The following is a 27,996-nucleotide window of genomic DNA, read 5'->3' as shown; positions in this document are numbered from 1 at the left end:
TACTGTGTAAGTCTATGGAAGGGGGTTAGAACCATGAGTCTCCTAGGTTTTGTATTGAAGTCAATGTACCCACCATTGTGCTACCCTACAGAGTGCTGTTGAGGCTACTGTAGACCTTCATTGCAAAACAGTGTGTTTTAATAAATTATTTGGTGACATGTGAATGCATTTACTATAGTTTATCTAAAAATGATAACTTTTATAAATGTTTTTAAAAAATCATGAAATTCACTGAGGAGGACGGTTCTCTCCTTCCTCCTTCTGAGGAACCACTGCAGTCTGAAAAGGTTTTGGATTTTGTTTAACACTGTAGGATGAAAAGCCTTCCCACTGGGCACAGGCATCAGTTCAACGTCTAATATTGATTTATATTATTGGATATAGGTTAAAAGGTTACAACATTCCTTAACTTTTTACAAATCCAATCAGGTTTCCACATTGATTCAACGTCATCACATTTATTTATTTTGTTGAATTGACGTGGAAACAACGTTGATTTAACCCGTTTTTTTTGCCCAGTGGGTTATTTGTTGAATTGACATGGAAACAACATTGATTCAACCAGTTTTTTGCCGAGTGGGTCATTTGCAGATTTCCCAGGGTGCCTTTCAAGTACATGTTTGTGTTACCAGTACCACCCATGAGTGTGTTTGCATTCAAAGGCTTTCAGTCCTGTAGCCTTCACCAAGTTTGAGCCTAATTTAATATTGCATGATTCAATTCTTTATAACAATACATGACATACTGTATGTTGCCCTAAGACTGGTGTAGACTTCTTACTCAGAATGCTTTACAGCTGTAATAGCTGCCAAAGGGTCTTCTACCAAGTATTCACTCTTGAGGTGTGAAGACAAACACAATCAAGACATCTTCATTTTAAATTTGTTATTTTGTGTGGCTCTGTAGGGAAAAAAATCTAATTTAATCCCTTTTTAGATTTAATTTCACGGCAGCAAAATCTGACAACTGTGGTGTGTACACTTTCACTAGGTACTGTAGGTCTATGGTGCAGCTATTACTGACAGGCACGAGAGAGAGAGAGAGAGAGAGAGAGAGAGAGAGAGAGATCCTACTGGACCGCAAGCTAATAGTGTTAGTCAAATTATGTTTTTATTCATAGCTGGGCCCGAATACGATAGGTGCAAGACGATTTACACGCAAGAGGAGGGAGAAAGGGTGAAATTGATCGATTGCCCGGGGGATAATCTGCCCAAAATTTTGGGTGGACATTCTCGGAATGTTAGCTCAGCTGCGGCAGCTTGAACCGGTCCGCCACTCCCCTGAAACTCTCCTGCCTCAGGGAGGACTACACCCTATTTTCGTCCACCTCTGTGAGGCACTAGAGGAGCCAAGCCCTCACACAGTATCTGCAACAAAATAAGAAACTGTTAGCTCGGTCTTTCAGCTAAAAACACTCAACAATTTTGAGGAATCTGTTATTCATTGGTGTTGTTGCATTACTGGACAATTGCAATGCAAAATCTGCCAGTAGAGCATCAGTAGCCTATTGATAGGCAGCTTACATAGGTTTACGTTGCAGAATATCTTTAATAGTATAACTTATGAGGATGGTGTTACTAAATTAATGAATAAATTGGTAAATTATTGGTAAATCATAACTTTCTACATCTGGACATTGAAATATGTATTTACCTTTATTTTCATATTCACTACCGTTCAAAAGTTTGGGGTCACGTAGAAATGTCCTTGTTTTTGGAAGAAAAGCTCATTTTTGGTCCATTACAATAACATGAAATTGATCAGAAATACTGTGTAGACATTGTTAATGTTGTAAATTACTATTGTAGCTGGAAACATGTTATTATTTATGGAATATATACATAGGCGAATTGAGGCCCATTATCAGCAACCATCACTCCTGTGTTCCAATGGCACGTTGTGTTCGCTAATCCAAGTTTATCATTTTAAAAGGCTAATTGATCATTAGAAAACCCTTTTGCAATTATGTTAGCACAGCTGAAAAACTGTCATGTTGATTAAAGAAGCAATAAAACTGGCCTTCTTTAGACTAGTTGAGTATCTGGAGCATCAGCATTTGTGGGTTGGACTACAGGCTTAAAATGGCCAGAAACAAATAACTTTCTTCTGAAACTCATCAGTCTATTCCATGTGAGAAATTGCCAAGAAACTGAGGGGTACGCTCTGTGTCTTCTGTCAGAGCAGGAGATGTGTTGTTAGAACTAGCAGGATGTTGATGTGATTCTAGTCTGTCAGAAAAGGAGATGTGTTGTTAGAACTAGCAGGATGTTGATGTGATTCTAGTCTGTCAGAACAGGAGATGTGTTGTTAGAACTAGCAGGATGTTGATGTGATTCTAGTCTGTCAGAACAGGAGATGTGTTGTTAGAACTAGCAGGATGTTGATGTGATTCTAGTCTGTCAGAGCAGGAGATGTGTTGTTAGAACTAGCAGGATGTTGATGTGATTCTAGTCTGTCAGAACAGGAGATGTGTTGTTAGAACTAGCAGGATGTTGATGTGATTCTAGTCTGTCAGAACAGGAGATGTGTTGTTAGAACTAGCAGGATGTTGATGTGATTCTAGTCTGTCAGAACAGGAGATGTGTTGTTAGAACTAGCAGGATGTTGATGTGATTCTAGTCTGTCAGAACAGGAGATGTGTTGTTAGAACTAGCAGGATGTTGATGTGATTCTAGTCTGTCAGAACAGGAGATGTGTTGTTAGAACTAGCAGGTTGTTGATGTGATTCTAGTCTGACTGATAATGAGAGTGGGCAGGGCTGATGCTTTTAGGACACACCCACTAGTGTAGAGAGGACGATATGGGCTGGCCGCTGTTCTGCAGTACCTTATGCTTTCCTCATCTCTTCCCCTCACATCATCTCATTTCACTCCTCCTGCTCCTCAACAGTGACTAATCCAAGCCAGAAGCAGGTAGAAAAGAGCAGATGTTCTGAGGTATCCTACCAGGACCGAGCTACTACTACTGTCACTGTGTTACTAGCTAGCTCAGGTACTTTCAACATTCTCTGATCTATGTACAGGTAATGTACTACGTTACAGATGGAGCTGCTCTGTTATGTCATGTTAACTTATGTCACTTAAAAGTTGTGTTATGTTTTGTCATGTTATGTTACGCAATATCATATTAAATTAAGTTATGTTAAATGCATAATGTACGATTCTAGCGCAATGACTGGAAGTCTACAGGTACATTAGCAATGCTACCGTACCTGGAGACTTCCAGTCATTGTGCTAATGCTAGATAGCATTTGCTCGTGAAACAACCACTACCTTCCTTCATAATGCACACAGAGACGTTAAAATGGTATTCATGATCCCTTTAACACTATTAAAGGTTATTAAATGTAAAGTTAAGTTATGTTATGTAATATAATATCATTGTTTCCTCTGTAGATCGGTTGGTAGGATGTCTCTGCTGCTTTGTTGGGCAGTGATGGCTCTGCACCTCGCAACAGGCAAATATAAAAGTTGAAACTTGAAATGAAACAGTGTGTGTGTAAATAGTTTAATTCAATGATAAAGAACACCCTCTGTGTTCTGTAAAACCATGTAACCTTTATTTAACTAGGCAGGTCAGGTAACTCTTTATCCACAATATAGCAGGTGGTGTAAAGCCATAACACATACGTTTTTCCAGTATCAGACTTTGATTGATAATGTCAAAGGCCACACTGAAGTCTAACAAAACAGCTCCCACAATCTTTTTATCATGATTTTCACTCAGCCAATCATCAACCATTTTTGTAAGCGTCGTACATGTTCAATGTCCACCTCTATAAGCATGCTGAAAGTCTGTTGTCAATTTGTTAACTGTAAAATTGCATTGTATCTGGTCAAACACAACTCTAAATGCTATAAAGTATTTGAGGTGCTACTTGGTCTAGCTTAGTTTGCACTTTTGGGATTATTCCATTAATTGCTTCAATGTACCAGGTAAACTAAGTCAACCACAGCTCTTGAACAGTACATACTGTAGGTGTGTGTTGTTGTTCCAGGGGTGGATGCTGCCTCGGGGGTGGTGAACACTACAGAGGAGGAGGTGGAAGGGGTGGACTCCCAGTCACCATGCCCAGCCGGGTGGCATCAGAATGAGCATCGCTGCTTCTCCTTCTACCCCGTCTGGGCCACCTGGGCCACTGCAGAGGTAATACTTGTAATAGAGAGAGACAATTACTAATTACTACTACTATTTCACAACCATTGATACTTCAAGACTAGCAAGCACACATTTACTTCAGGAAATGTCAATTTCTAGCCTGCATTGATCTTTGCTCCCTGAGGTACTGCCTGGGCTTTAGCTCAGCGGGCTAACACAGTGTTTTCTGGCTGTCCCTCTAGTCGTACTGCTCCCAGCACAGAGGGAACCTGGTGTCGGTTCACAGCCCTGGTCAACAGATGTTTGTCCAGGATCTGGTCAGGAGACACACATACCAGCCGGTCTGGATAGGAGGCTACGACGCAGCTCTGGTAAACTGGGTCAATAATTCATCAGTCAGTCAGTCTGTCAATCAATCTGTCAAATGTCTACAGGTTTAAAAACAAAAAGAAGTGGTTTCAATCAATTAATCAACCAATCAATGTTTTTCTGTGATAAGGAGGGGATGTGGCTGTGGAGTGACGGCTCAGCTGTTGACGATGTTTACTGGGAGGAGGATGAGCCCAGTAACTCTGGACAGGGGGAGAACTGTATGGAGCTACACACTGGAGGTACACACACACACACACACACACACACTCGGAGCACATTGAAATAACTGAAGTGTGATTTGTTGTTGCCTTGACAACAGGTGGGCAGGGTTGGAATGACGTGTCCTGTGGAGAGCTGAGGTTCTATGTGTGTTCTATGGAGACAAGGTAGCAGGATAACACTGTCTTGTATCTGGACATGTTCTTACAGAGACCATATTAACACTAAATTACATTCATGTATTTTTTCTTTTAGATCTAGTTTAGCAGCATTGCCAAGTCAGAAGGAAGCAGACGAGAGAGGTAGGATTGTCTTGGCCCATTGCCTAGGCTAGACAAAACGTTTATTTTGTTACAGGTACAGTTCCTTGTTGAATGGCACTCTGACATGTAGAAGATGACAGCTGTCTGATGATTAATGACGCTTGCGAATGCTATGCCATTTCAAACTTTAAAACATGTTGATCTGGCTAGAATTGTTTTTAAATTATGACACTTTTTGTCCTCCTATAAAATCTCTTCCTCTTTAATGGGATATCTTCAACATTATAAAGCTCCCTTTATTTAAATCTCCCACTTTAAATCTGACTTCCAACATTCTGTTCACTCTAAACAATGTGCCTTTGACACGAATCAGCTATTTTGACCCCTTACCCAGTAGCTTCGACAAAAACGTAGAGCATATTATTAGTCTACTCTGCTATTCAAATCTAAAATTAGAACAGAAATAACTTTTACCAGTCAAACTATACAGCTGTTTTGGTAACTGCATCAACTAGTTTAATGTAGCTAACTTCCTACTGTTGAATTAACTGCTATAGAACTAGTTTAATGTAGCTAACTTCCCACTGTTGAATTAACTGCTATAGAACTAGTTTAATGTAGCTAACTTCCTACTGTTGAATTAACTGCTATAGAACTAGTTTAATGTAGCTAACTTCCTACTGTTGAATTAACTGCTATAGAACTAGTTTAATGTAGCTAACATCCCACTGTTGAATTAACTGCTATAGAACTAGTTTAATGTAGCTAACTTCCCACTGATGAATTAACTGCATCAACTAGTTTAATGTAGCTAACTTCCCACTGTTGAATTAACTGCTATAGAACTAGTTTAATGTAGCTAACTTCCCACTGTTGAATTAACTGCTATAGAACTAGTTTAATGTAGCTAACTTCCTACTGTTGAATTAACTGCTATATAACTAGTTTAATGTAGCTAACTTCCCACTGTTGAATTAACTGCTATAGAACTAGTTTAATGTAGCTAACATCCCACTGTTGAATTAACTGCTATAGAACTAGTTTAATGTAGCTAACTTCCTACTGTTGAATTAACTGCTATAGAACTAGTTTAATGTAGCTAACTTCCTACTGTTGAATTAACTGCTATAGAACTAGTTTAATGTAGCTAACTTCCTACTGTTGAATTAACTGCTATAGAACTAGTTTAATGTAGCTAACTTCCCACTGTTGAATTAACTGCTATAGAACTAGTTTAATGTAGCTAACTTCCTACTGTTGAATTAACTGCTATAGAACTAGTTTAATGTAGCTAACTTCCCACTGTTGAATTAACTGCTATAGAACTAGTTTAATGTAGCTAACTTCCCACTGTTGAATTAACTGCTATAGAACTAGTTTAATGTAGCTAACTTCCCACTGTTGAATTAACTGCATCAACTAGTTTAATGTAGCTAACTTCCCACTGTTGAATTAACTGCATCAACTAGTTTAATGTAGCTAACTTCCCACTGTTGAATTAACTGCTATAGAACTAGTTTAATGTAGCTAACTTCCTACTGTTGAATTAACTGCTATAGAACTAGTTTAATGTAGCTAACTTCCCACTGTTGAATTAACTGCTATAGAACTAGTTTAATGTAGCTAACTTCCCACTGTTGAATTAACTGCTATAGAACTAGTTTAATGTAGCTAACTTCCTACTGTTGAATTAACTGCTATATAACTAGTTTAATGTAGCTAACTTCCTACTGTTGAATTAACTGCTATAGAACTAGTTTAATGTAGCTAACTTCCTACTGTTGAATTAACTGCTATATAACTAGTTTAATGTAGCTAACATCCCACTGTTGAATTAACTGCTATAGAACTAGTTTAATGTAGCTAACTTCCCACTGTTGAATTAACTGCTATAGAACTAGTTTAATGTAGCTAACTTCCCACTGTTGAATTAACTGCTATAGAACTAGTTTAATGTAGCTAACTTCCTACTGTTGAATTAACTGCTATATAACTAGTTTAATGTAGCTAACATCCCACTGTTGAATTAACTGCTATAGAACTAGTTTAATGTAGCTAACTTCCCACTGTTGAATTAACTGCTATAGAACTAGTTTAATGTAGCTAACTTCCCACTGTTGAATTAACTGCTATAGAACTAGTTTAATGTAGCTAACTTCCCACTGTTGAATTAACTGCTATAGAACTAGTTTAATGTAGCTAACTTCCCACTGTTGAATTAACTGCTATAGAACTAGTTTAATGTAGCTAACTTCCCACTGTTGAATTAACTGCTATAGAACTAGTTTAATGTAGCTAACATCCCACTGTTGAATTAACTGCTATAGAACTAGTTTAATGTAGCTAACTTCCCACTGTTGAATTAACTGCTATAGAACTAGTTTAATGTAGCTAACTTCCCACTGTTGAATTAACTGCTATAGAACTAGTTTAATGTAGCTAACTTCCCACTGTTGAATTAACTGCTATAGAACTAGTTTAATGTAGCTAACTTCCTACTGTTGAATTAACTGCTATATAACTAGTTTAATGTAGCTAACATCCCACTGTTGAATTAACTGCTATAGAACTAGTTTAATGTAGCTAACTTCCCACTGTTGAATTAACTGCTATAGAACTAGTTTAATGTAGCTAACTTCCCACTGTTGAATTAACTGCTATAGAACTAGTTTAATGTAGCTAACTTCCCACTGTTGAATTAACTGCTATAGAACTAGTTTAATGTAGCTAACATCCCACTGTTGAATTAACTGCTATAGAACTAGTTTAATGTAGCTAACTTCCTACTGTTGAATTAACTGCTATAGAACTAGTTTAATGTAGCTAACTTCCCACTGTTGAATTAACTGCTATAGAACTAGTTTAATGTAGCTAACTTCCCACTGTTGAATTAACTGCTATAGAACTAGTTTAATGTAGCTAACTTCCCACTGTTGAATTAACTGCTATAGAACTAGTTTAATGTAGCTAACTTCCTACTGTTGAATTAACTGCTATATAACTAGTTTAATGTAGCTAACATCCCACTGTTGAATTAACTGCTATAGAACTAGTTTAATGTAGCTAACTTCCCACTGTTGAATTAACTGCTATATAACTAGTTTAATGTAGCTAACATCCCACTGTTGAATTAACTGCTATATAACTAGTTTAATGTAGCTAACTTCCTACTGTTGAATTAACTGCTATATAACTAGTTTAATGTAGCTAACTTCCCACTGTTGAATTAACTGCTATAGAACTAGTTTAATGTAGCTAACTTCCCACTGTTGAATTAACTGCTATAGAACTAGTTTAATGTAGCTAACTTCCCACTGTTGAATTAACTGCATCAACTAGTTTAATGTAGCTAACTTCCCACTGTTGAATTAACTGCATCAACTAGTTTAATGTAGCTAACTTCCCACTGTTGAATTAACTGCTATAGAACTAGTTTAATGTAGCTAACTTCCTACTGTTGAATTAACTGCTATAGAACTAGTTTAATGTAGCTAACTTCCCACTGTTGAATTAACTGCTATAGAACTAGTTTAATGTAGCTAACTTCCCACTGTTGAATTAACTGCTATAGAACTAGTTTAATGTAGCTAACTTCCTACTGTTGAATTAACTGCTATATAACTAGTTTAATGTAGCTAACTTCCTACTGTTGAATTAACTGCTATAGAACTAGTTTAATGTAGCTAACTTCCTACTGTTGAATTAACTGCTATATAACTAGTTTAATGTAGCTAACATCCCACTGTTGAATTAACTGCTATAGAACTAGTTTAATGTAGCTAACTTCCCACTGTTGAATTAACTGCTATAGAACTAGTTTAATGTAGCTAACTTCCCACTGTTGAATTAACTGCTATAGAACTAGTTTAATGTAGCTAACTTCCTACTGTTGAATTAACTGCTATATAACTAGTTTAATGTAGCTAACATCCCACAGTTGAATTAACTGCTATAGAACTAGTTTAATGTAGCTAACTTCCCACTGTTGAATTAACTGCTATAGAACTAGTTTAATGTAGCTAACTTCCCACTGTTGAATTAACTGCTATAGAACTAGTTTAATGTAGCTAACTTCCCACTGTTGAATTAACTGCTATAGAACTAGTTTAATGTAGCTAACTTCCCACTGTTGAATTAACTGCTATAGAACTAGTTTAATGTAGCTAACTTCCCACTGTTGAATTAACTGCTATAGAACTAGTTTAATGTAGCTAACATCCCACTGTTGAATTAACTGCTATAGAACTAGTTTAATGTAGCTAACTTCCCACTGTTGAATTAACTGCTATAGAACTAGTTTAATGTAGCTAACTTCCTACTGTTGAATTAACTGCTATATAACTAGTTTAATGTAGCTAACTTCCTACTGTTGAATTAACTGCTATAGAACTAGTTTAATGTAGCTAACTTCCTACTGTTGAATTAACTGCTATATAACTAGTTTAATGTAGCTAACATCCCACTGTTGAATTAACTGCTATAGAACTAGTTTAATGTAGCTAACTTCCCACTGTTGAATTAACTGCTATAGAACTAGTTTAATGTAGCTAACTTCCCACTGTTGAATTAACTGCTATAGAACTAGTTTAATGTAGCTAACTTCCTACTGTTGAATTAACTGCTATATAACTAGTTTAATGTAGCTAACATCCCACTGTTGAATTAACTGCTATAGAACTAGTTTAATGTAGCTAACTTCCCACTGTTGAATTAACTGCTATAGAACTAGTTTAATGTAGCTAACTTCCCACTGTTGAATTAACTGCTATAGAACTAGTTTAATGTAGCTAACTTCCCACTGTTGAATTAACTGCTATAGAACTAGTTTAATGTAGCTAACTTCCCACTGTTGAATTAACTGCTATAGAACTAGTTTAATGTAGCTAACTTCCCACTGTTGAATTAACTGCTATAGAACTAGTTTAATGTAGCTAACATCCCACTGTTGAATTAACTGCTATAGAACTAGTTTAATGTAGCTAACTTCCCACTGTTGAATTAACTGCTATAGAACTAGTTTAATGTAGCTAACTTCCCACTGTTGAATTAACTGCTATAGAACTAGTTTAATGTAGCTAACTTCCCACTGTTGAATTAACTGCTATAGAACTAGTTTAATGTAGCTAACTTCCTACTGTTGAATTAACTGCTATATAACTAGTTTAATGTAGCTAACATCCCACTGTTGAATTAACTGCTATAGAACTAGTTTAATGTAGCTAACTTCCCACTGTTGAATTAACTGCTATAGAACTAGTTTAATGTAGCTAACTTCCCACTGTTGAATTAACTGCTATAGAACTAGTTTAATGTAGCTAACTTCCCACTGTTGAATTAACTGCTATAGAACTAGTTTAATGTAGCTAACATCCCACTGTTGAATTAACTGCTATAGAACTAGTTTAATGTAGCTAACTTCCTACTGTTGAATTAACTGCTATAGAACTAGTTTAATGTAGCTAACTTCCCACTGTTGAATTAACTGCTATAGAACTAGTTTAATGTAGCTAACTTCCCACTGTTGAATTAACTGCTATAGAACTAGTTTAATGTAGCTAACTTCCCACTGTTGAATTAACTGCTATAGAACTAGTTTAATGTAGCTAACTTCCTACTGTTGAATTAACTGCTATATAACTAGTTTAATGTAGCTAACATCCCACTGTTGAATTAACTGCTATAGAACTAGTTTAATGTAGCTAACTTCCCACTGTTGAATTAACTGCTATATAACTAGTTTAATGTAGCTAACATCCCACTGTTGAATTAACTGCTATATAACTAGTTTAATGTAGCTAACTTCCTACTGTTGAATTAACTGCTATATAACTAGTTTAATGTAGCTAACTTCCCACTGTTGAATTAACTGCTATATAACTAGTTTAATGTAGCTAACTTCCCACTGTTGAATTAACTGCTATATAACTAGTTTAATGTAGCTAACTTCCCACTGTTGAATTAACTGCTATAGAACTAGTTTAATGTAGCTAACTTCCTACTGTTGAATTAACTGCTATAGAACTAGTTTAATGTAGCTAACTTCCTACTGTTGAATTAACTGCTATAGAACTAGTTTAATGTAGCTAACTTCCTACTGTTGAATTAACTGCTATAGAACTAGTTTAATGTAGCTAACTTCCCACTGTTGAATTAACTGCTATAGAACTAGTTTAATGTAGCTAACTTCCCACTGTTGAATTAACTGCTATAGAACTAGTTTAATGTAGCTAACTTCCTACTGTTGAATTAACTGCTATAGAACTAGTTTAATGTAGCTAACTTCCTACTGTTGAATTAACTGCTATAGAACTAGTTTAATGTAGCTAACTTCCCACTGTTGAATTAACTGCATCAACTAGTTTAATGTAGCTAACTTCCCACTGTTGAATTAACTGCTATAGAACTAGTTTAATGTAGCTAACTTCCTACTGTTGAATTAACTGCTATAGAACTAGTTTAATGTAGCTAACTTCCTACTGTTGAATTAACTGCTATAGAACTAGTTTAATGTAGCTAACTTCCCACTGTTGAATTAACTGCTATATAACTAGTTTAATGTAGCTAACTTCCCACTGTTGAATTAACTGCATCAACTAGTTTAATGTAGCTAACTTCCCACTGTTGAATTAACTGCATCAACTAGTTTAATGTAGCTAACTTCCCACTGTTGAATTAACTGCTATATAACTAGTTTAATGTAGCTAACTTCCCACTGTTGAATTAACTGCTATATAACTAGTTTAATGTAGCTAACTTCCCACTGTTGAATTAACTGCTATAGAACTAGTTTAATGTAGCTAACTTCCCACTGTTGAATTAACTGCTATAGAACTAGTTTAATGTAGCTAACTTCCCACTGTTGAATTAACTGCTATAGAACTAGTTTAATGTAGCTAACTTCCCACTGATGAATTAACTGCTATAGAACTAGTTTAATGTAGCTAACTTCCCACTGTTGAATTAACTGCTATAGAACTAGTTTAATGTAGCTAACTTCCCACTGTTGAATTAACTGCTATAGAACTAGTTTAATGTAGCTAACTTCCCACTGTTGAATTAACTGCTATATAACTAGTTTAATGTAGCTAACTTCCTACTGTTGAATTAACTGCTATAGAACTAGTTTAATGTAGCTAACTTCCTACTGTTGAATTAACTGCTATAGAACTAGTTTAATGTAGCTAACTTCCCACTGTTGAATTAACTGCTATAGAACTAGTTTAATGTAGCTAACTTCCCACTGTTGAATTAACTGCTATAGAACTAGTTTAATGTAGCTAACTTCCTACTGTTGAATTAACTGCTATAGAACTAGTTTAATGTAGCTAACTTCCCACTGTTGAATTAACTGCTATATAACTAGTTTAATGTAGCTAACTTCCCACTGTTGAATTAACTGCTATATAACTAGTTTAATGTAGCTAACTTCCCACTGTTGAATTAACTGCTATAGAACTAGTTTAATGTAGCTAACTTCCCACTGTTGAATTAACTGCTATAGAACTAGTTTAATGTAGCTAACTTCCCACTGTTGAATTAACTGCTATAGAACTAGTTTAATGTAGCTAACTTCCCACTGTTGAATTAACTGCTATAGAACTAGTTTAATGTAGCTAACTTCCCACTGTTGAATTAACTGCTATAGAACTAGTTTAATGTAGCTAACTTCCCACTGTTGAATTAACTGCTATAGAACTAGTTTAATGTAGCTAACTTCCCACTGTTGAATTTACTGCTATAGAACTAGTTTAATGTAGCTAACATCCCACTGTTGAATTAACTGCTATAGAACTAGTTTAATGTAGCTAACTTCCCACTGTTGAATTAACTGCTATAGAACTAGTTTAATGTAGCTAACTTCCTACTGTTGAATTAACTGCTATAGAACTAGTTTAATGTAGCTAACTTCCCACTGTTGAATTAACTGCTATATAACTAGTTTAATGTAGCTAACTTCCTACTGTTGAATTAACTGCTATATAACTAGTTTAATGTAGCTAACTTCCTACTGTTGAATTAACTGCTATAGAACTAGTTTAATGTAGCTAACTTCCCACTGTTGAATTAACTGCTATAGAACTAGTTTAATGTAGCTAACTTCCCACTGTTGAATTAACTGCTATAGAACTAGTTTAATGTAGCTAACTTCCTACTGTTGAATTAACTGCTATATAACTAGTTTAATGTAGCTAACTTCCTACTGTTGAATTAACTGCTATAGAACTAGTTTAATGTAGCTAACTTCCTACTGTTGAATTAACTGCTATAGAACTAGTTTAATGTAGCTAACTTCCCACTGTTGAATTAACTGCTATAGAACTAGTTTAATGTAGCTAACTTCCCACTGTTGAATTAACTGCTATATAACTAGTTTAATGTAGCTAACTTCCCACTGTTGAATTAACTGCTATAGAACTAGTTTAATGTAGCTAACTTCCTACTGTTGAATTAACTGCTATAGAACTAGTTTAATGTAGCTAACTTCCCACTGTTGAATTAACTGCTATAGAACTAGTTTAATGTAGCTAACTTCCCACTGTTGAATTAACTGCTATAGAACTAGTTTAATGTAGCTAACTTCCTACTGTTGAATCAACTGCATCAACTAGTTTAATGTAGCTAACTTCCCACTGTTGAATTAACTGCTATAGAACTAGTTTAATGTAGCTAACTTCCCACTGTTGAATTAACTGCTATATAACTAGTTTAATGTAGCTAACTTCCCACTGTTGAATTAACTGCTATAGAACTAGTTTAATGTAGCTAACTTCCTACTGTTGAATTAACTGCTATAGAACTAGTTTAATGTAGCTAACTTCCTACTGTTGAATCAACTGCTATATAACTAGTTTAATGTAGCTAACTTCCCACTGTTGAATTAACTGCATCAACTAGTTTAATGTAGCTAACTTCCTACTGTTGAATTAACTGCTATAGAACTAGTTTAATGTAGCTAACATCCCACTGTTGAATTAACTGCTATATAACTAGTTTAATGTAGCTAACTTCCCACTGTTGAATTAACTGCTATATAACTAGTTTAATGTAGCTAACTTCCCACTGTTGAATTAACTGCTATAGAACTAGTTTAATGTAGCTAACTTCCTACTGTTGAATTAACTGCTATAGAACTAGTTTAATGTAGCTAACTTCCCACTGTTGAATTAACTGCATCAACTAGTTTAATGTAGCTAACTTCCCACTGTTGAATTAACTGCTATAGAACTAGTTTAATGTAGCTAACTTCCCACTGTTGAATTAACTGCTATAGAACTAGTTTAATGTAGCTAACTTCCTACTGTTGAATTAACTGCTATATAACTAGTTTAATGTAGCTAACTTCCCACTGTTGAATTAACTGCTATATAACTAGTTTAATGTAGCTAACTTCCCACTGTTGAATTAACTGCTATAGAACTAGTTTAATGTAGCTAACTTCCTACTGTTGAATTAACTGCTATAGAACTAGTTTAATGTAGCTAACTTCCCACTGTTGAATTAACTGCTATAGAACTAGTTTAATGTAGCTAACTTCCCACTGTTGAATTAACTGCTATAGAACTAGTTTAATGTAGCTAACTTCCTACTGTTGAATTAACTGCTATATAACTAGTTTAATGTAGCTAACTTCCTACTGTTGAATTAACTGCTATAGAACTAGTTTAATGTAGCTAACTTCCCACTGTTGAATTAACTGCTATAGAACTAGTTTAATGTAGCTAACTTCCCACTGATGAATTAACTGCTATATAACTAGTTTAATGTAGCTAACTTCCCACTGTTGAATTAACTGCTATATAACTAGTTTAATGTAGCTAACTTCCCACTGTTGAATTAACTGCTATAGAACTAGTTTAATGTAGCTAACTTCCCACTGTTGAATTAACTGCTATAGAACTAGTTTAATGTAGCTAACTTCCCACTGTTGAATTAACTGCTATAGAACTAGTTTAATGTAGCTAACTTCCCACTGTTGAATTAACTGCTATAGAACTAGTTTAATGTAGCTAACTTCCCACTGTTGAATTAACTGCTATATAACTAGTTTAATGTAGCTAACTTCCCACTGTTGAATTAACTGCTATAGAACTAGTTTAATGTAGCTAACTTCCCACTGTTGAATTAACTGCTATATAACTAGTTTAATGTAGCTAACTTCCCACTGTTGAATTAACTGCTATAGAACTAGTTTAATGTAGCTAACTTCCCACTGTTGAATTAACTGCTATATAACTAGCAATGTGAAACATGTATTTCTAGATGAAACACTGATTAAGTTTGGTGAATAAGTGACTGTATGATTGTATGTGTTGTAATAGTCAATTAAAAAATGTGCTTAGAGTTTTGAAACAACTGTCTTTTTGATTAACGGTTTTGAGTTTTGTACAAAGCATTGCTAAAATTTACCACATACTTGTGAAAACTGCACCAAAGCAATACAAACACAAATATATATCTTTCTCTCTCCTCCCTCCCTCCCCCAGAGCTGGTTGAAGAGGTGAGTATTTATGACGTCCTGTGGGAGACCAGTAAGAGAGTAGCAGATGAGACCCTCTACTCAGCCTTCCTCAGAGGGATGTATTCCAGACGTCTGCCTGCCCGCTGCTATGCTGACTTCTGCCACCAGGAGATGCTATACCTGGACAGAGTCATCACCATGCTGCAGGTGAAAAGAAAATACATTAAATAAAACAAATACCGTAACGTTTTACTTACTATGACTGTGATACGTGGTTGTCATCCCTAGCTATCTTAAGATAAGTTGCTCTGTGTGTGTAAATGTGTGTATGCGTGTGTGTGAGCCAGGTGCTGATCAGAACAGTCCAGGGTCCTCCAGACATCATGCAGTTTCTCCAGAGAACACATCAACGCTACCAGGAGTCTCTGAAGGAGGCCCAGAACCAAACTCCACCACACCTGGTAAGAAGCTGTTATAACAATCACCCTTAATATACCATTTAAGATAATATATCTTAATATACAATTTAAGATAATATTTCTTAATATACAATTTAAGATAATATATCTTAATATACAGTATATTACGCAGTAGCTAAAGCTTAATAATAGCCACACCATACCAAACCTTCACAAACGTTTCTTAACTTTATTAGGGTAATATCTCAAGTAAATCAAGTCATTGTTTATAGGGAAAATACAAGCAGAAGAGTGAATGTAAACCTGGGAAAAAATGCACTTCCCTCCACTGTGCCCAATAAAATACCATACAACCCTCCCCAAAGCAAAAAAACATTGACAACCCTGCCCTATTTTGGACCCCCCCTCCCAACCTGTAAATGTAGATCTGTCCCGTAGACTATAGAAAAGTAGGTAGTCTTTGAATTTGTAGTCTCACTCAACCCTCACACTTTCACCACTGCATTTCAAATACAAATTCTGTAGCTAAGTCTCCCTCTTTTTCTCAGAGAAAATGGCTTGATTCTACTGTTCAAAAGACATGACCCATAACACCGGTGGTACGGTTTTTTCTTTTTATCATGATTTGGCAGGCCGCATTTTACATTCATAAAGCATATCGCGGGCCGTTCTAAAACTAGGCTACTTGTGGACTGTTAACCATTTGTTTAGGCTACACCTTGATCAGTCATGTTACCTCATTAGCTAGCAATAGTTAACTACCTAGGGGTGTGTTCAGCAGGATCAAGAATAAACATCCCTCTCTGACTGTTGAAAAAGGAATAATGGTGGTAATATTCATAGAATTTCTATCTGCAACGTTCCAGAACGTTTTTCAACTGATAAATTTACCAGTAGCCTATATTGTTGTCTTAGGTCTCTCTTTATGTAGTGTCGTGTTGTCTGTCTTGTTGTGGTGTGTGTGTGTGTGCATATATATACACATATATACAGTTGAAGTTGGAAGTTTACATACACTTAGGTTTCTTGTTAACAAACTATAGTTTTTGCAAGACGGTTAGGACATCTACTTTGGGCATGACACAAGTCATTTTTCCAACAATTGTTTACAGACAGATTATTTCACTTATAACTCACTGTATCACAATTCCAGTGGGTCAGAAGTTTACATAAACTAAGTTGACTATGACTTTAAACAGCTTGGAAAATTCCAGAAAATGATGTCATGGCTTTAGAAGCTTCTGATAGGCTAATTGACATCATTTGAGTCAATTGGAGGTGTACCTGTGGATGTATTTAAAGGCCTACCTTCAAACTTAGTGCCTCTTTGCTTGACATCATGGGAAAATCAAGAGAAATCAGTCAAGACCTCAGAAACAAATTGTAGACCTCCACAAGTCTGGTTCATCCTTGGGAGCAATTTCCAAACGCCTGAAGGTACGCATCCGTCATACTGCTCAGGAAGGAGATGCGTTCTGTCTCCTAGAGATGAATTTAATTTGGTGCGAGAAGTGCAAATCAATTCCAGAACAACAGCAAAGGACCTAGTGAAGATGCTGGAGAAAACAGGTAGAAAAGTATCTATGTCCATAGTAAAACGAGTCCTATATCGACATAACCTGAAAGGCCGCTCAGCAAGAAAGAAGCCCCTGCTCCAAAACCGCCATAAAAAAATGCCAGACTATGGTTTGCAACTCCACATGGGGACAAAGATTGTACTTTTTGGAGAAATGTCCTCTTGTCTGATGAAACAAAAATAGAACTGTTTGGCCATAATGACCATCGTTATGTTTGGAGGAAAAAGGGGGAGGCTTGCAAGCCGAAGAACACCATACCAACCGTGAAACACGGGAATGGCAGCATGATGTTGTGGGGGTGCTTTGCTGCAGGAGAGACTGGTGCACTTCACAAAATAGATGGCATCATGAGGGAGGAAAATTATGTGGATATATTGAAGCAACATCTCAAGACATCAGTCAGGAAGTTAAACCTTGGTCGCAAATGGGTCTTCCAAATGGACAATGACCCAAGCATACTTGCAAAGTTGTGGCAAAATGACTTAAGGTTAAAAAAGTCAAGGTATTGGAGTGGCCATCACAAATCCCTGACCTCAATCCCATAGAAAATGTGTGGGCAGAACTGAAAAAGTGTGTGCGAGCGAGGAGGCCTACAAACCTGACTCAGTTACACCAGCTCTGTCAGGAGTAAAGGGCCAAAATTCACCCAACTTATTGTGGGAAGTTTGTAGAAGGCTACACGAAACATTTGACCCAAGTTAAACATTTTGAAGGCAATGCTACCAAATACTAATTGAGTTTATGTAAACTTCTGACCCACTGGGAATGTGATGAAAGAAATAAAAGCTGAAATATATAAATCTCTCTACTATTATTCTGACATTTCACATTCTTAAAATAAAGTTGTGATCCTAACTGACCTAAAACAGGGAATTTGTACTGGGATTAAATGTCAGGAATTGTGAAAACTGAGTTTAAATGTATTTGGCTAAGGTGTATGTAAACTTCTGACTTCAACTGCATGTACATGAAGGCAGGGTAAAGTGACAAGGCATCAGGATAGATGTCAAGCAAAGAGGCACTGAGTTTGTAGGCCTTGAAATACATCCACAAGTACATCTCCAATTGACTCAAATGATGTAAATTAGCCTATCAGTCCACAGTTATCTTCTGGGTGACTCTCCAAAAACTTGGCTTGACCACAAACCCAAGGGCTCTTTTAAATGTAACCAGTGCAACCATTGCAGAAATATTGCACAGAAAAAGTGTTTTGTTGACACAGCTTCCAAAATGGAGTATTACGCCAAGCATTTCATTAACTGCAAAACCACTCATGTCATCTATAGATTGGAATGTCCACAGTGCAAGGTGTTCTAAATTGGATGGACAAAGAGACGCCTTCAAGACTGCTTAGCGGAACACAAGTATGCCATACGGGTAGGCAATAAAGACTACCCCATGGCAAGGCACTACAAGTCCTTACACCATGGCAACCCTGCCTCCCTACAAGCTATGGGTATTGATCATGTTCCGGCCTCTATTAGAAAAGGGGACCGTCTAAAACAGTTAAACTAAAGGGAAAGTTTTTGGATTTATAAACTACAGGCCACTAAGTACCCTGGTTTAAATGAAGATATGGATTTCCCACCCTTCCTGTAGGGTCGTGATAAGTCCATTTGCTGTCATCTAGTGGACAATTTGCTCAATTGCCCTCAGCTATGTTTAGACTGTTGTTGTTCATGTTTGGCTGTGTTCTAGTGTACTATGGAATATATTTCTTTCTTATTCTTCACACTTCTCCCAGTCATATTTAAGGTTAGAACTACCTTTCTAAGTGTTCTGATACTTCTAGCTTGGAGTTGTATTTTTATGATAACATAGCTACAGTATTTCACTTTTTAATGTGCATAGTATTGCTTACTAGGTGTGTCCAATCAATTTTGTAACCACTCCCTCTTCAAATTATGGCTAATTGGAAAAGCTGTTCAAAAGAGGACATTGTATTATTTCTTTGTACTCCCTGACGAAGGCCATGCAGGCGAAACACGTCGGATTTTTAAAACTTTTTCTATTGAACATGCCATACAAATAAAGGTATTTTAATTAATTATATGAAGAGTGCCTTGGTCCTCCTTTCTTTTTGATGACCAATTCACCCCTTTTGCCAAAGAGCACCTTCTGTCTACCAAAATGTACTATTGTGTACCTTAGTAGCGCTTCCCTTCCTCATCTTTCTACTAGCCTATCAGAAGCTTCCAAAGCCATGACATCATTTTCTGGAATTTTCCCAACTGTTTAAAGGCACAGTCAACTTAGTGTATGTAAACTTCTGACCCACTGGAATTGTGATACAGTGAGATATAAGTGAAAAATATCTGGCTGTTAACAATTGTTGGAAATATTACTTGTGTCATGTACAAAGTAGATGTCCTAACCGACTTGACAAAACTATAGTTTGTTGACAAGAAATTTGTGGAGTGGTTGAAAAACAAGTTTTAATGACTCCAACCTAAGTGTATGTAAACTTCTGACTTCTACTTCAAATACCTTACTAATATCTATCCTGATGCATAGTCACTTTACCCTGCCTTCATGTACATACTGTATCAACATCAAATGCCTTATAACTATGAACATTGATCTGGTACTGGTACTCCCTGTATATAGCTCCACATTGATCTGGTACTGGTACTCCCTGTATACAGCTCCACATTGATCTGGTACTGGTATTCCCTGTATATAGCTCCACATTGATCTGGTACTGGTACTTCCTGTATATAGCTCCACATTGATCTGGTGCTGGTATTCCCTGTATACAGCTCCACATTGATCTGGTACTGGTATTCCCTGTATATAGCTCCACATTGATCTGGTACTGGTATTCCCTGTATATAGCTCCACATTGATCTGGTACTGTTGTTCCCTGTATATAGCTCCACATTGATCTGGTACTGGTATTCCGTGATAATACCTCTACATTGATATGGTACTGGTATTCCCTGTATACAGCTCCACATTGATCTGGTGCTGGTATTCCCTGTATATAGCTCCACATTGATCTGGTACTGGTACTTCCTGTATATAGCTCCACATTGATCTGGTACTGGTGTTCCCTGTATATAGCTCCACATTGATCTGGTGCTGGTATTCCCTGTATATAGCTCCACATTGATCTGGTACTGGTATTCCCTGTATATAGCTCCAAATTGATCTGGTACTGGTACTTCCTGTATATAGCTCCACATTGATCTGGTACTGTTGTTCCCTGTATATAGCTCCACATTGATCTGGTACTGGTACTTCCTGTATATAGCTCCACATTGATCTGGTACTGTTGTTCCCTGTATATAGCTCCACATTGATCTGGTACTGGTATTCCGTGATAATACCTCTACATTGATATGGTACTGGTACTACCTGTATATAGCTCCACATTGATCTGGTACTGGTACTTCCTGTATATAGCTCCACATTGATCTGGTACTGGTACTTCCTGTATATAGCTCCACATTGATCTGTTACTGGTACTTCCTGTATATAGCTCCATATTGATCTACTACTGTTACTTCCTGTATATAGCTCCACATTGATCTGGTACTGGTACTTCCTGTATATAGCTCCACATTGATCTGGTACTGGTACTTCCTGTATATAGCTCCACATTGATCTGGTACTGGTACTTCCTGTATATAGCTCCACATTGATCTGGTACTGGTACTTCCTGTATATAGCTCCACATTGATCTGGTACTGGTATTCCCTGTATATAGCTCCACATTGATCTTGTACTGGTACTTCCTGTATATAGCTCCACATTGATCTGGTACTGGTACTTCCTGTATACAGCTCCACATTGATCTGGTACTGGTATTCCCTGTATATAGCTCCACATTGATCTGGTACTGGTATTCCCTGTATATAGCTCCACATTGATCTGGTACTGGTATTCCCTGTATATAGCTCCACATTGATCTGGTACTGGTACTTCCTGTATATAGCTCCACATTGATCTGGTACTGGTATTCCCTGTATATAGCTCCACATTGATCTTGTACTGGTACTTCCTGTATATAGCTCCACATTGATCTGGTACTGGTACTTCCTGTATACAGCTCCACATTGATCTGGTACTGGTATTCCCTGTATATAGCTCCACATTGATCTGGTACTGGTATTCCCTGTATATAGCTCCACAGTGATCTGGTACTGGTACTCCCTGTATATAGCTCCACATTGATCTGGTACTGGTATTCCCTGTATATAGCTCCACAATGATCTGGTACTGGTACTCCCTGTATATAGCTCCACATTGATATGGTACTGGTATTCCCTGTATATAGCTCCACATTGATCTGGTACTGGTATTCCCTGTATATAGCTCCACATTGATCTTGTACTGGTACTTCCTGTATATAGCTCCACATTGATCTGGTACTGGTACTTCCTGTATACAGCTCCACATTGATCTGGTACTGGTACTTCCTGTATATAGCTCCACATTGATCTGGTACTGGTATTCCCTGTATATAGCTCCACATTGATCTGGTACTGGTACTTCCTGTATATAGCTCCACATTGATCTGGTACTGGTACTTCCTGTATATAGCTCCACATTGATCTGGTACTGGTATTCCCTGTATATAGCTGAATGTTGATCTGGTACTACCTGTATATAGCTCCACATTGATCTGGTACTGGTACTTCCTGTATATAGCTCCACATTGATCTGGTACTGGTACTTCCTGTATATAGCTCCATATTGATCTACTACTGTTACTTCCTGTATATAGCTCCACATTGATCTGGTACTGGTACTTCCTGTATATAGTTCCACATTTATTTTATTCCTCCTGTTACTTTTATTTGTGCTATTATGTTTTAACTCTGCATCGTTTGGAAGGGCTCGTAAGCATTTCACAGTAAAGTCTACACCAGTTGTATTCAGCGCATGTGACAAATAAATGTAATTCGATTTTCCTCATCCTCCGCCTGCCTACAGAACCGGTCCTCCATCCAGCCCTCTGCAGCTGTGTTTCAGTACCTTCACACCTTCCATAACCACATAGTAAACTTCCTGTCTCTTCCTCCTCCTCCTCCTCCTCCTGCCTACAGAACCTGTCCTCCATCCAGCCCTCTGCAGCCGTGCATCAGTACCTCCAGAGCTTCCATGACATTGTGAATGAGGAGCCCATCTACTGGCTGGTGTCTCTGCTGCCCAGAGCCCTGCTCAGACCTTACCTGGCAAAGAACCTGCCCCTGGGAGAGAGGACCAGACCAGGCCCCAGGCCCTGCCTCTACCCCTGGCTAAGCCTCTTCCCCTGCCCCTGCTACCAGTGGGGGGGAGAGGACATGAAGTCAGACCAGAGGAACCAGAAAGACAAGTCAGGGGCATATTACAGGTATCTTGAAGTTTATAGCCTATGGAGGTTTATAGTGTCTCAACTCAACTCACAAAACATTGTTGTGTTTAATCTTGTCAAGTGTGGTGATATTGTGGAGTGACTCTTTTCTAACCTGTTTCTCTCTCCAGGCCTCTACTGGAGAAGTACCAGGATGTGATAGATGTCTATAAGGCTGTCAACATCTTGAGAGTCCAGATGATCAACGAGAAGGCTCTCTTCACCTCCAGGTGCGGTTAGCCTGACTTAGGTCTACAGTTAGCCCGACTTAGGTCTACAGTTAGCCCGACTTAGGTCTACAGTTAGCCCGACTTAGGTCTACAGTTAGCTCGACTTAGGTCTACAGTTAGCCTGGTCCTGCTATCTCATTCTACAGTTAGCCAGGTCCTGCTTACTAAGTATACAGTTAGCTTGGTCCTGCTTACTAAGTATACAGTTAGCTTGGTCCTGCTAAACAAGTCTTGCCAAGTCTCCCTCGCAAAACAGGCTCTCAACCCTACGGACCTCCATAGCCTGGGTGCCAGTCTAATTAGTGATATCATTCTATTCCTTGTCAACATAATTTGGCATATGACATAGAGTACAGGAAGTGGAATCCCAACCAGGGAATTTGGTTTGTTGAAGTTGTGGGAACGTACATTTTTGGTTTACCATTGATTCTGGGGAGGAAGCAATAACTTTACTGAACAGTAAAACGGAATTCTGAAAACTTAGCCTGTTCTGGGAACGTTAAGTTTTAGGTTGCAGGGAGGTTTCTGAGAACGTCTTACTATGGTTCCAGTGACGTTTCTGAGAACGTCTTACTATGGTTCCAGGGAGGTTCTGAGAACGTCTTACTATGGTTCCAGGGAGGTTCTGAGAACGTCTTACTATGGTTCCAGGGAGGTTTCTGAGAATGTCTTACTATGGTTCTAGGGAGGTTCTGAGAACGTCTTACTATGGTTCCAGGGAGGTTTCTGAGAATGTCTTACTATAGTTCCAAGGAGGTTCTGAGAACGTCTTACTATGGTTCCCCGAACATTTTCCTGGGAGGTTTTATTTTAACGCTCAGAGAAACGGAATTATTGGTTATTTGTAGTTTTTTTTTTTTTGTTCCTTAAAACGTTCACTGAATGTTTCAATAATACTTTTAACAAAAGTTTTAGCTTTTTTTGGCTTAACTTTTTTAAAGTCCAAGCACAAATAGGACAAGGGCCGCAACTTTATGAGCTAGCTGGGATGTTAGCACAAAAAAGGGTCTGGATTTCAGGATCTCAGTGAAACACTACAGTAGAACACGTGTATCACATTAACCAGGTGATCTCTGTATTAATGTTAAATATCTCTGTGATGTTCATCTCTGTATTACTAGCTGGCAGCGTAATATAACTGAGGTCATATATAATGTTGTCTCTGGCTGGAGCGTCCTAATACTTTTAACCTGTTATGGCTAGGGGGCAGTATTTTCACGGCTGGATAAAAAACATACCCGATTTAATCTGGTTACCACTCCTACCCAGTAACTAGAATATGCATATACTTATTACATATGGATAGAAAACACTCCAAAGTTTCTAAAACTGTTTGAATGGTGTCTGTGAGTATAACAGAACTCATTTGGCAGGCAAAAACCTGACAAGGTTTCAGGCAGGAAGTGGCCTGTCTGACAAGGTGTCGTTCTTCTTGTCTCTGTTTATTGAAGAGTGAGGATCTTAGCTGTCCCGTGACACTTCCTACGGCTGCCATAGGGTCTCAGAAGGCGGTAAAAAGCTGAATCGTGGCTTTGCAGGCTCTGGATGAAAAAAAGTAGCGTGTTTGGGTAGTGGCTGGTTACAGTACTGTGAGACTCAGGCTCGTGCCCGCGTCGACCGAAAGCTTTGTTTACTTTCCTCAGTTTAGCTAAAAGGAGATTCCTGGTCGCAATATTATCGCTTTTTTACGAGAAAAATGGCATAAAAATGGATTTTAAACAGCGGTTGACATGCTTCGAAGTACGGTAATGGAATATTTTGATTTTTTTTGTCACGAATTGCGCCATGCGCACGACCCTGATTTACCATTTCAGATAGTGTCTGGGACGCACGAACAAAACGCCGCTATTCGGATATAACGATGGATTATTTTGGACCAAACCAACATTTGTTATTGAAGTAGCAGTCCTGGGAGTGCATTCTGACGAAGACAACAAAAGGTAATGAAACTTTTATAATAGTAAAGCTGATATTGGTGAGTGCTAAACTTGCCGGGTGTCTAAATAGCTAGCCCGTGATGCCTGGGCTATGTACTTAGAATATTGCAAAATGTGCTTTCACCAAAAAGCTATTTTAAAATCGGACATGTCGAGTGCATAGAGGTCTGTATCTATAATTCTTAAAATAATTGTTATGCTTTTTGTGAACGTTTATCGTGAGTAATTTAGTAAAATGTTAGCGAATTCCCCGGAAGTTTGCGGGGGGTATGCTAGTTCTGAACGTCACATGCTAATGTAAAAAGCTGGTTTTTGATATAAATATGAACTTGATTGTACAAAACATGCATGTATTGTATAACACAATGTCCTAGGGTTGTCATCTGATGAAGATCATCAAAGGTTAGTGTTGCATTTAGCTGTCTTCTAGGTTTTTGTGACATTATATGCTAGCTTGAAAAATGGGTGTCTGATTATTTCTGGCTTGGTACTCTGCTGACATAATCTAATGTTTTGCTTTCGTTGTAAAGCCTTTTTGAAATCGGACAGTGTGGTTAGATAAAGGAGAGTCTTATCTTTAAAATGCTGTGAAATAGTCATATGTTTGAAAAATGGAAGTTTTTGTATTTTAGAGGAGTTTGTAATTCGTGCCACGCCCATCATTGGATAATGGAGCAGGAGTTCCGCTAGCGGAACGTCTAGATGTAAGAGGTTAAATATCAAATCAATTCTATAAATCAATTAATATCTGATGTAATCTAATCCGTCTGTGTAATATTATCCTAGTTGGTTTCCCACTGGTGACGAGGAGGAAGTGGAAGACCAACCCAACCTGTGGAGTCTGGACCTGACGTTAGCGTGAGTGACGTATTTACTTATGACATGTTTATCTTGTATTGAAATCAGTCGAGGATTGTGTACAACTGATAATGTGACTGTTTTTCTTTTTAACTTTCACATTTATTTTCTAACACACGGTCCCCCCTCCCCCCCCCTCCCCCCTCCCAAAACAGTTATTCTTTGCAAAACTCCCAATTTAGACCAGCCCACTGTGCTTAAAGATGGACCGGCCCATCTGGCCCCAAACTGTCTTATGGCCAGTTCGTTTCTGGTTTATAGTGACTCTAGGGACAGCTATGTCAGGAGAGCCTTTCAGATAAGATGTGTTATCGTTCATTGGTCTTGTTTGTCCTGTCCCTTAAATCTGGTTGTTTCTGTCTCTCTTCTCTAGGTGAAGCTGTAGCAGTGCAGCTGTATAATACAGGGAGCTGTGTGTGTTTGGCTGTGTGTGTTGGTTTTCACACTGGGCAGGACTGTTCCTCTTGTCAGACATATTCCAATATTCCACTTTTATGTTTGAAACTTCTCCCCAACAACTACTGTTTAAACTGTATTAATGCAATAACACAATGAATGTACACATCTAATAAATGTCAACAAAGGAGCTACAATAAAATAAAAAACATTTAGATAAAATCAATGAAACTGTGTGAACTGTAAAATGGTATTTTCTTATGGGTGTTGCAATATGAATATTATACAGCCAATCACATTGCTGTTCTCTTCCACAATCAGAAGAATTGCTCTGGCTAGCCAATAAACAGATGGTATTTCTTCCAAGAATTGACCAATCAGAAAAAGCTAAGGTTGCCCGACTGGCACTTGGCCAATATTTGAATTCTCCATTATATAAACTGTTGTATTTTTCCTGTGTTCATGTTTTATATTCATGTTGGATCCACTGATTTCAAACAATTAGACAATAGTTGTCCTTATCACGCCTAATTTCTGTGTCTTTAATTATTTCCTGGATTTACAATCAAAACAACTTGGCTAACATTATGGTTTCTATGTAAACCTGTTCTTAAATGAATAGATCAAACCCTTTCTCTTTGGGAAGTACCAAACGTAACTCCTGTTAACACTTTCACCCTTCTGGGTATAACGTGTGAAGTTCCAATCCTGACGAGTGGATTGAGAAAAATAGAGGGTTTTAAATCAGAATTTATGGTCTGGATGACAATGACAGATTTACATGGCGAGGAGCGAGGATGTGACGTTCGTCATTAAGGGTAGACGAAGGCGCTGCGCGAGTTGGGTTCATTATTTTATTTTCAATGTGAACCAGCAAAAACAAACAATACAACGAACGAAAAGCTATGCGTGTAAACACATGTAACACCAAGACAAGATCCCACAACTGACTGTGGGGAAAAAAAACACTAAACAAGCAAAAGGAAGAGTTATCTATTCAAAACGTAGATCAAAAAAAGTCCAGTTGCCAAGACAACCAGTACAAATTCCATCTAGACACTGTTGCTCTAGAGCACACAAAAACTATACATACTTCGGCCTAAACATCAGCGCCACAAGTAACTTCCACAAAGCTGTTGTCATGGCTTTCTTCAGAATGAGAGGACCAAAGCGCAGCGTGGTAAGTGCTCATGATTTATTCCACTATGAAACACTTGAACAAAAAGAAAACAAGCCAACAGTTCTGTTATGTACAGAAAACTAAACAGAAAACTACCCACAAACACAGGTGGGGAAAAAGGCTGTTTAAGTATGATTCCCAATCAGAGACAACAATAGACAGCTGCCTCTGATTGGAAACCATACTAGGCCAATCAAAGAAAAAGACAACATAGAAATATAACACATAGAATGCCCACCCCATGTCACACCCTGACCTAACCAAACAGAGAAAAACGTCTCTCTCATGTCAGGGCGTGACAGAGGATAGTTAGAAGCCCGATGGTTTCTCCCATAAAATTTGCACGGTAAGAAAAAATAAGCAGAAAATCAATGAGTCTAGAGTGAATACAGCAGCTGATGTCAGGATTCCATACCAGGTCTGTGTCTGTGAGTGTGTCAATGTTGGTAGAACATGAGCCCCGAATTCGCTCCAATGATTAATTATTGGTAGCGCAACCACTACCTCCAAACGTGTGTGTGTGTGTGTGTGTGTGTGTGTGTGTGTGTGTGTGTGTGTGTGTGTGTGTGTGTGTGTGTGTGTGTGTGTGTGTGTGTGTGTGTGTGTGTGTGTGTGTGTGTGTGTGTGTGTGTGTGTGTGTGTGTGTGTGT

The 27,996-nt window shown here is 37.7% G+C and overlaps 1 protein-coding gene across 2 annotated transcripts; it reads left to right on the top strand.

The window, feature by feature from the left end:
• Nucleotides 1–2,812: 2,812 nt before the first annotated feature.
• On the top strand, nucleotides 2,813–26,619 carry LOC145880080 (uncharacterized). Of its 2 annotated transcripts, none has more exons than XM_082978070.1 (13): nucleotides 2,813–2,991; nucleotides 3,396–3,457; nucleotides 3,998–4,146; nucleotides 4,341–4,469; nucleotides 4,598–4,709; nucleotides 4,790–4,856; nucleotides 4,945–4,991; nucleotides 15,437–15,618; nucleotides 15,759–15,872; nucleotides 22,459–22,745; nucleotides 22,877–22,975; nucleotides 25,699–25,770; nucleotides 26,144–26,619. In XM_082978070.1, exons 2-13 carry the CDS (start codon nucleotides 3,409–3,411, stop codon nucleotides 26,145–26,147), a joined length of 1,311 nt encoding a protein of 436 aa, XP_082834196.1. In that variant the 5' UTR covers nucleotides 2,813–2,991; nucleotides 3,396–3,408; the 3' UTR covers nucleotides 26,148–26,619. The 2 variants fall into 2 exon arrangements, with proteins under 2 accessions (XP_082834196.1, XP_082834195.1); XM_082978069.1 differs by having other exon boundaries at nucleotides 2,813–3,022.
• The last annotated feature ends 1,377 nt before the right edge of the window (nucleotides 26,620–27,996 follow it).

Source organism: Salmo salar, chromosome 07 (assembly GCF_965601325.2).
Source record: "Salmo salar chromosome 07, fSalSal1, whole genome shotgun sequence".
Taxonomy (NCBI): Eukaryota; Metazoa; Chordata; class Actinopteri; order Salmoniformes; family Salmonidae; genus Salmo; species Salmo salar.
Note: the sequence above shows the minus strand (reverse complement) of the source record. Positions and strands in the feature narration are given on the sequence as shown.

Excerpts from the sequence above, each read along its gene's own strand:
- LOC145880080 (XM_082978069.1), top strand. Across the intron at positions 3,458-3,997 it reads GGCTCTGCACCTCGCAACAG|GGGTGGATGCTGCCTCGGGG; the intron begins GCAAATATAAAA and ends TTGTTGTTCCAG. Across the intron at positions 22,976-25,698 it reads AAGGCTCTCTTCACCTCCAG|TTGGTTTCCCACTGGTGACG; the intron begins GTGCGGTTAGCC and ends ATATTATCCTAG.